At 34.3% G+C, this 10,621-nt stretch overlaps 1 protein-coding gene across 1 annotated transcript in view; it reads right to left on the reverse strand.

Annotated features, from left to right (window-relative positions):
- Positions 1-10,381, reverse strand: part of LOC129223128 (alkyldihydroxyacetonephosphate synthase, peroxisomal-like) — a 73,699-nt gene extending 63,318 nt beyond the window's left edge. Inside the window, exon 1 of the mRNA XM_054857694.1 lies at positions 10,284-10,381. Coding sequence (XP_054713669.1) covers positions 10,284-10,381 — 98 coding nt within the window. The remainder of the gene's footprint in view (positions 1-10,283) is intronic.
- Between the last annotated feature and the right edge of the window lie 240 nt (positions 10,382-10,621).

The following is a 10,621-nucleotide window of genomic DNA, read 5'->3' on the forward strand; positions in this document are numbered from 1 at the left end:
GCACAAAAAGGTGTGCATTAGCGGGGAATTGAACTGAAAGGCGTTCGATCGAATCAGGAAAGGTCGAAATTCTCCTTCGAATTCGAACGTTTTCAGAATCGTTCGAATTTTGCACTTCAACTTGCTTTTTGTCGTTCGCGTAGGGTTGCAATCGAATGTTTTCCTCACTCGGCGTTTCGTCATATGGCCGGAAGTTTGAGGCAGCCAATCACAAAATTGAATGAGGGAATGAAGTTACCTGTAACTGCAGCTGTTGTCCTTGTTTACGTTTGTCATGTCATTCTCGTTTCGTGTGTTTATTTTTCCGGATATCTGCAAGTTATCTTTTAGTGTTAAATACAAATCTGAATTAACGAGGAAACAATATTCCCAACAAAAACAAAATTACACATGCAAAAACTTGACGACCATCCCTATGTCTGAATTATTACAAAAGCAAAGCAAAGAGCGAAAATTGAAAGTTATTTTAAAAGCCTTGCTTGAATTAATTACAAATATTTTATTTGTTAACAAACATAAGATGGCAACAGTTAAAAACTTTAAATCATTGAGATAATATTTCCGATCATTTCCATACAATTAAAATCACGAGAAATACGCAGACGACAATCTATTACGATTTATCTTTCTTATTGTTGCATTAATAAAGCTATTTTTATTCGCAAAAAAAAAAAAAAAAATCAACACCTCTTGGAGCGATTGGCGTCAAAATTGAACCAAAGTCTGTTTACATATGGATTCACATATATTCCAAATTTCAACCAGAACGTAGAATTACTTCTTGAGATAGGGCACTCACAATGGAAAAAAAGAACGGGCGATTGCGCTACCCCCTTTTTAGCTGTTGACACCAAAATAAAATCAGCTCTTATACCCACTAAGGGCTACTTGTCAAAAAATTTTTGTTTGATTCCATTCGTTATTTCTTGAGATACAGCAGTCACAATTGACGACAAAAAACGTTCTATAGCTCAACCCCCCTTTGAGTTATTGACACCAAAATTGAATCAGCACCTGCTCCTGTTAATGGCAACATATGGACCAAATTTTGTTTGATTCCGCCAGTTACTTCCTGAGGAATAGCAAGCACGCGTAACTCAAAAAACGTCCCATTGCTCCACCCCCCTTGGAGGAATTCGCGCCAAAAACCAATGAGCACAAGTTCACATACGGGCACATATGTGTACCAAATTTCGTTCGATTTCATGCGGTAGTTTTTGCTGTAGAGCGGCCACAAAAAACTGGTCACACACAGACGTGACACACATACATACACACACACATACATACATACACACACAAACAGACAGACATTTTCCAAAAATAATCGAAATGAACTCAGCACACCTCAAAACGTTCGAATCCGTCAAAATTCGAAATTCGAAAATTTGCACGAATCCAATACTTTCTTCTATATATTAGATATAGAAGAAAGTAAAAAAGACACACACACACATTTTTTTTTTCTAGAAAGCTACCGAAACTTTATAACCATAACCATTTATTTATGTGGTTCTTTTTCTTCTTAGAATAAAAAATATTTTTTTAATCTCATGAAGTTAAAATGTATCGTAATTTTAAATTTTCATGGTTCATTGTAAATCGCAAACAAATATGTTGATCTTACTTTTTCCATGTAACTTTACTTTTCCATCACAAACAATTGTTGCTTTTATTGGTTTTTAGTTATAATAATAGCTTAGCTCAATACATTTTGCTTTAAGTTGAATTTTTAGAAGTATATTGAAGGGGGGGGGGGGGGGTAACCGCAGCTCAGATACAATTTTATTTTCACAAAGCACAATTATTGTGAGAAATGTCAACGGAAAATCATGGACTTGAAAACTCTGAATATAACACATACACTGTACATAAAACTTTGAAACAAACTAGTATGTTGTGGCCATCACGAAACTTTCTTCTATATTTTTCTTTTTTTTTTTCTGATCCCTCCCCATGCTTGACGAGGAAGCAATATTCCCAATTAAAACAAAATTACACATGCAAAAACTTGACAACCATCCCAATGTCTGAATCATTGCAAAAGCAAAGCAAAGAGCCAAAATTGAAAGTTATTTTAAAAGCCTTGCTTGAATTAATTACAAATATTTTATTTGTTAACAAACATAAGATGGCAACAGTTAAAAATTTTAAATCATTGAGATAATATTTCCGATCATTTCCATACAATTAAAATCACGGGAAATACGCAGACGACAATCTATTACGATTTATCTTTCTTATTGTTGCATTAATAAAGCTATTTTTATTTAAAAAAAAAAAAATCAACACCTCTTGGAGCTATTGGCGTCAAAATTGAACCAAAGCCTGTTTGCATATGGATTCACATATATTCCAAATTTCAACCAGAACGAGGCATTACTTCTTGAGATAGGGCACTCACAACGGAAAAAAAGAACGGGCAATTGCGCTACCCCCCCTTTTTAGCTGTTGACACCAAAATAAAATCAGCTCTTATACCCACTAAGGACTACTAGCCAATAAATTTTTCTTTCATTCCGTTCATTATTTCTTGAGATACAGCAGTCACAATTGACGACGAAAAACGTTCTATAGCTCAACCCCCGTTTGAGTTATTGACACCAAAATTGAATCAGCACCTGCTCCTGTTAATGGCAACATATGGACCAAATTTTGTTTGATTCCGCCAGTTACTTCCTGAGGAATAGCAATCACGCGTAACTCAAAAAACGTCCCATTGCTCCACCCCCCTTGGAGGAATTCGCGCCAAAAACCAATGGGCACAAGTTCACATAGGGGCACATATGTGTACCAAATTTCGTTCGATTTCATGCGGTAGTTTTTGCTGTAGAGCGGTCACAAAAAACTGGTCACATACAGACGTGACACACACACACAGACACACACACATACACACACACAGACAGACAGACATTTTCCAAAAATAGTCGAAATGGACTCAGCACACCTCAAAACGTTCGAATCCGTCAAAATTCGAAAATTTGCACGAATCCAATACTTTCTTCTATATATTAGATATAGAAGAAAGTAAAAATCTTTTCAATCACATTTTGATTGTTCAGTGGTGTATTACATCTATTAAAAGCAACAGCATAGTTGAAATATTAAAATTTAATGAATAGTTATTAATTGCAAATTATTGATTTATTTTTACTTATGATATGTATGTTTTCTGTATAAAAGTAACCTTTTAAATAATTAGAACTTCATTTTATGATTGGATTTAATATTTTTACGAAACAAATTACAGTTAAGTGTTCAGTATTCTGTAAATATTTAATGTTGTTAAATTTCTTTTTACTGATTTTTTTTTTTTTAATAAGAAACATTACTTTAAAAAAAAAGAGAGAACGTTTGGTTTAGAAAATGACAAAAAATGCAATTTACGAGTAGCAGTATAATTGAGAGAAAGATGCAATCAATAACCAAGTACGGCAAAACAATATAAAAAAAAATATTTTAACCTTGAAATACTTCCTGCTTTTTTGTAAATAGCATTACAACTTTCTTTTTTTTTTTTTTTTTTGAGCAATCACGATTGCTTTTTGTTCTCACTTGACTGTTTTTGGCGTGTTGTGATTTATTGATTTTCCCACCGCCTCACGATGCTGCTCCTCCAGCAAAAACCGTCTCCAGGTTGCGTCCATATCCTACATACACACACGCATGCCTACACAACACACACTTACACGCATACCCACACACACGCCTGCACAGAGACAAATACCCACACACGCCTGCACAGAGACAAATACCCACACACACATGTCTGCACACACGTAAAAAATATGTGATTGCGAAAAACATAATTTGAATTCAAGATATCAAAATTCAAATTTTTTTTTTTTAAATCAGTCTTCACAGAAATTACTCCTCCCCCTTCCTCCAAAAAAAAAAGCAGTTCCTGTAATTAGCCATGCAATGTTTCATTAAACAATAACTACCATTAATTTTAAATTTATCAAAATTATATAAACTTATCAATTGTGCATCGTTAACATTGTTTTCAATAAAACAAAACATTATTACAAGTACAAACTCATTTATTGCAGATTTGTGCTACACAATTTCTAACATTATTTGCTTTCACAAATGCGGAATTATTAGTTTCCTTTGCTGTCATCATCAGTATCTTTGGCACTCATACTTGGAGATCAAATGTAATAATCGTAGGTACAACCTGACCATCTTTCAACAACTCCAATTATTTGCAGTTATTGTCAAAGACCTAAATTACAAAAGAAGGATAAGAGTATCAATGCACTATCAAAAATATGTAACACACAAGTCCGTCCACAGAGATTTTGGGTCCCATCACAAAATGAGTTTTCCGTCCCCCCCCCCCCCCCTTCATATTGTTCACTTCTATATTCCAAGCCTAGTTTTGAAAATATTGGGCCCCTATCGGGCGCGGGTGTCTCTTCCCTCTCCTGTGCACACTCCTGGTAACAAATAAACTTTTTATTGAGTACACTATCAGGAGTCCCGTCATAAGAATACACGTCAAAACAAAAAAATTACCTACGGTAGGGTACTTGACTAGATTTTTTCTTGGCAACAGGAAAATAAGCTGACAGCAAGCGAAATAAGTAGTTCAAAGCATTGTGTTGAGGTTTGAAGAGATATTAGGCGTTTTACTTTAAATACATAGTTACTTTGTCAAACTGCTGCATGTTTTTTTTTTTTTTTTTGGTACAATTTTTTTAATTAATAATTTTAATTTTACAAGCAGCAGTCTGTAGTAAATGTGTTAGAATGGAATGTGCCAGCCAATAACTCAAAAACATTTTTCAATCTCTTCTGATTTGCCAAGTAGATAGCTATAATTTCTGTCAGTTACCGCCCATTAGCCAGGGCTAAGGCAGAAATATATGAAATACACCGCCAGCTCCGTCATTCCAGTCGAGGACTGCAGTTTTGTGCTTATTAGCACTCAATTTGTTTGGCACACTTGGCTTCCTTAAGAGGTTTTCCACCTCCAGCTCAGTCACTTCCTATGCTGGGCTGTTGAGTGCGAATAAGCACGAAACTGCAGTCCTCGGCTGGGATGACTGAGCTGGTGGTGTATTTCAGGTAGCTATAGTTCAATCAAACCTAACCTGGCAACGATGCAATACTGAGATAGGATCTGTCTAGCCTTCGCAATACTGCCAAGTTAGGTTTGCCCCAACTGCAGTAAGTATAACATTTTATCTGCTAACTCCATTTTTCTACCAAACCTCATTACTTGACTCTGAAGAAAGAAAACAAACTTATCCGTGAAAAATATATATTTCAGAAAGTTATATGAATTAGTTTGAATATATTAATCAATAATTTCAAAAATAGTGTCGTAAAATGAATCATAACCCCTTGAGGACCAGCGCTCGGAAAACGAAGCGCAGCTACGGGACCGAACGTTCTGAAATGGAACGCCGCCATCGGCCCGATCATTTACAGCAGTTAAGCCTAACTGAACAAAAATATTCATATAAAATCAGCATCTCAAAATAATGGCTTGAAATTTTAATTTTGCTTAAACAATGTACTACTGATTACTAATTATTAATATAAAGACTATTACATTATTAGAAGGAAGTAAAATAAGTAGAATACTAAAACTTTAACCATGTGCACAAAATTAAATGATATGTGCACAAAAACAAAGTTAGAGTTTGACATCGTGAGTGTGGAATCAAAGAAAAAGAAATGTAGCAAAAAAATATGTTCCTTATGTAATTTTGATTAAAACAACTTAGGTCAACGAATTTAAACTAGTTATATTTCCCACGCAACAAGTCTCAAAACTGCTTCATAATTCACTCGAAAACATTCCCTTTCACTCACTTCGCTAATCATTTTTATTGCAGTTTCCCATCCCCAAATGAAAAAGAATAAATACAGAAGAACAATATCAGAAAGGATTCAAAAATAATCATAAACTTCAGGCTTCTTGAACTCATTCCTGTACTCTCATTGAACGGGGAATCCCAAAAGTCTGGAACACATATGCGAAAATATTTTAACCTTCCTTCCCTCCCCCATAATTTATTCAGCTAGATGTATACCTCTTTCAATTACTCGTAAAAAAAAGAGAAGCAAAGATATAAGCAAGAGCAATTGAGACCTCATAAATCATATGTGCAGAGCAGTGATTCACTGTTGTTTATATAAAAAAAAATCTATCCCATTGAGAGGCCCAAATAAGAAACTAAAGCGAGTACATGAAGGTCTAATACCATGTGACTCGAATATGATCAAAGTTATAGCCATTTAGCGCCATCTAGTATCATTTAAATATTCAATTCAATCGTTCCATTTCGAGAAAGCATATACGTGACGCTGGGACTACAGCGTCGATCAGAGCGCGTAGCGGATAAGTGACGCTGGGCTGATAGGAGAGGAATCGTTGCGTAGCATCCGCGTGACGCTGGGTGCGAACGGGATAATAGATATAATCGAGCTGTATCTCGATATAAGGTCACCCTTCCAGACTGTTTGAAACTGATCTTAGAAGTGGGTGACCTTATAAACAATTCATATTCATTTTTCTACAGTTTCTTTTAAGCTTAATATATTTGTATACCTAGTGCTGTACCCAGTATTCAGTATATCGTTGCTCAGAGCAACAGTGAGCTATCTAATTCCAGAAATAACACTACTGTTGCTCTGAGGTGACGATATGCTCACGGGCCCCTAAAATTTAATGGCACAGTCTGCACTATGACACCCCTTTTTAAAGTATATGCTCAGTGCTGGCCTGATCAGAAAAACCTCGGACTTGTAGATGGAGGGTTCCGAGTTCGCTGATGGTGACTGGGGCATGTTAAATATGCTGTGGTCACAAAGTCCTCGAAGTGAAACGATACTTCTGATGGTGCTGGACCAGGGATTGCTCAATTTCTGGTACAACAAGGTTAATCAAAGAAAAGCCAAATAAAAAGCAGCTTTGAAATTGATCTCCTCAGCTTGGAAATCTCAAAGTAACAGGTCAGGCACCAATTCTACAAATATACTTGATCCAACATGTCACACAGGTGACTTAAGAAAAAAAAAGTCTAGGTGACAAGTTGTTTTAGAGCAAGACTCTTTCAGAAGATCTTTCAGATTTTTCCTATTAACTCGGATAAATAATTTGTTGGTAACCTACAATTTTTTTCTGGCTACCAAGAGTTCACAATTTTTGTCGGACTCTGCACATGCACTGTACGTGTATATACTATATTAATTTTACATGCATATGTAACACATCATGTTTTGTACTCACAATTTGATATTCACAGCAAATTTACCTCTTCTGTTCAAGTAGGGAACCCAATAGGTACTTGCACCTTTGTTTGATCAGTTGCATTCCGTCCGTCATTTTCATATTTCTTGGGAACGGAAACTTTTGGAAGAATTCCATTCTCCTGCCCCCCTTGGAAGATTCCAGCATTGAGAAGGTGCAAGTGGACAGCATCTGGAATGTCAAAGAAATTGCTAGGAATAATATGATTCAAAGTTCTCAAAATAATGGATTTTTTAATGATTAATAGTTTTTTATTCATTTTCTTAAAAAATATATATATTATACTCATTTATACAAATAACAAGCATTTAAACGCTTGGAAGAGGGGAGGGAGGAGGGAGGAGCAATATACAAAACTGTTTTCTTGAAAACCCAAGTAGTTTAACTGAACCTAGATGCTTCAATTTGTTCATTGAAATCTAATCAGTTACAAGAAGCAAGTTTTTATAGACACAGTTGTTATTCATAGAATTTAAAATAAATTTAAAAAGAACACTAGTATTTTCAGTAATAAGCAATATCTTTTAATTAACCTTAGATGTAAGCAGTAAAAGAATTTTCAGAAGTAGATGTATTCATTAAATAATTTCATAAAATAATCAAGACTCAATGCTGTCATATGTTACAATTACTTCGTAATTAGAGGAACTTTTATAAAATAGCTTCTTGGCAAACAAATTTTGATTTAATTTTGGAAGCTTGTCACGATTTTATCAAGTTTAAAAAAAGGATGAATGTTCGAACTAGATAAAAACTTAATTTTAAGCAGCAATCATCGTTACAGAAGTCATAAAAGTATTTATTTGTAATAAAAATGTAACACTCACCTGCAAATCAACTGCGGATGCGAATATAGCAAAATATTTGTCATCGGCGATAGCGATTTCTGGCCGCTACACTTTGTACGTCATTGCTGGAAGATAAACAAAAATCAATCGAATCTTCCCAATCGTTCGAATCCAACCACTCGGATGGGTCACGTGATACAAAACGTTCAAATCATTTCAGTTGAAGCCGGAGTCGCTGCTTTTGATCGAAGCGTTCGATGGAAAAGGGGAAAACGTTCGAAAAATGTTTCAGTTGAATCTGCCCCTTAGTGTAACACCCACAATGACTGTTCTCTCAAATGACTTTTTTGTGCTCTAGATTTGTTCACAATTTTTTATATAAAATGCAAGAGTTTTGGAGGAGAAAAATGAAATTTTATAAGGACTACTTTAATCACATAAAAATTGCTATTTTCCAATCAATTCTTTTTGACATATCACTCAATTTGTTCAATGTGTACTAAAGTATTTTGAAATGTTTAAAATAACAGATGAACTGACTTTTACTGCTGAGAGCGTGATGGGGGGACAACAGCTACATGGAAACAAAATTTGAAAAAAAAAAAAAAAAAAAAAAAACGATTTACAACATTACAGTTTTGTTGAATACACAGAGGAGAGAATAGCTGGGCAAGTTGAAGTCAGTTTCAGCGCATTAAAATAATAAAAAGTAAGTTAACTGCCAACAAGTGTTCTAGAATATAATTTCTTGGCAAGAAAAAGGTTTAAAAAAAGTCAAATACAATAGTTTACCTGCAGAGTCATTCCACATCAGAGCTTGGTACAGAATATTTTGGGGCCAAATTTTTAAATATTTACATTTTTTCTCTGGGAAAATAGAAACATGAGTTTCTCGTGATAAATCGCTATTTTAGTTGATGATATGGAAAGTTCGAAGAATTATTGGGTTAATTGGTACAGCATCAAAATCAATATGTCATAGAAGACAATTATACAGTCTTAAATTAAAAAAGGAGGCGTTTTGATGGAGCTATCATCAAAATGGATGGAGTATGAAGGGCATTCCAAAAAAAAAAAAACCTAAATGAAGGAGCATTGAAGGAGTCTTCAAGGTGCAAACGAATCATCCGTGTGCATGACATAGATGATATATTCCAGTAAAGCATCCGGTAAATTGGGGTGGTTGATTTCATGATGTTTGATAATGTCAGTGGTTAGAGCGAATGTTTTCATGTCTATTGAATGTTTTCATCTAAAATTTGCTATCTTATAAGCTTTAGAAATTTCTGTTTAGTCACCAGTGAGACCAGTTTAATCGGTTGCTTTATCCAAACATGCACAGAATGGTCACTTAGATTGGTCATATACAAATGCTTTTCAACTACAGTAAAACCTGGTTAAGTTGTCATTCAAGGGACTAAACATTTTTGACAACTTATGTGGTTTGACGACAGGTAGAGTGGGAAATTAAAAAAAAAACTCTAAAAATCTCTGAAATGTTTAGCTTAATCAAACCTTTCTTTCCCCCTTACCCCTTTATCCACTCCTCAGTTAACTACAAAGTTGCTAATCTTATCTCTTATGAATAATGTGAAAGACACTTCCTTATTTTTTTCTCCCTGCTTCTGAAATAGCCACATATCTAATCCTCTCTACTCCAGGCAAAGTTTTTAAGCTGAATAATGGGTTTAAAAAATGATCACACAGCATTTCTAGCAGAACTTTAGGAAAATTTTTGGGTGACTGGCTAACAGGGGTAGTAAATTTAGTGATGAATAAAAGAGCATCGTTTTATATTACTGCAAATAAGAATATGTTGCGACCAAAGGAAAATGACGGCTTACACAGAGTGACCACTTATCCAATTGACCACTTATTGAGGTTTTACTGTATTTTCTTAATTATTTCAAGTTAAACATTTCATTAAACCTTTCGTAGCTTTTTAGAAATTGCTAGAAAAATTCTTGATAGAAACATACAAAAAAGAAACAAGCTATTTTAGAGATTACTTAATTTTATTTTCAGTTCGAGAAAATTAAAAAAAAAAAAACTATTCCCCAAGGCATAAAATCTATACAAATTTTTTTTTAAAGATTAAGTTCAGGTTTTTTTTCTTTTTGCTTGAATTAATTTAGAAAGTCCCGAGGAGGAACTTAAGCACCATTGTCTATGGATATTCCAGTAAGATTAGTACTTCAAATTAAATTATTACAGATTGCAATTACCTGTGTTTAGGAATGGAACTCTTTGTAGGATCTGGATGTTCCACATTTCCAGCAGCAAGATGACGTTTTATAGTCTCTAAACGCTCTTTAACTGGCATGTTTAAACTGAGAGTAAGTTTTCGTTAAAAGCGATAATTTCTTAAAAAGTCAAATTCTAAAAGTAATTATTAATCTTACAACTTAAAACAATGTTTCGATTTAAAACATTCAACACACGGAACAACAAAGCATAAGTTTATGATGATGGAAGCAATTGTTAATTCATTTTAAAGTTAAAACACGATTCAATTGATGCTTGATGTATCATGATCAAAAAAAAAAAAAAAAAAAAATCATGA

This window comes from Uloborus diversus, chromosome 5, assembly GCF_026930045.1.
Source record: "Uloborus diversus isolate 005 chromosome 5, Udiv.v.3.1, whole genome shotgun sequence".
NCBI lineage: Eukaryota > Metazoa > Arthropoda > Arachnida > Araneae > Uloboridae > Uloborus > Uloborus diversus.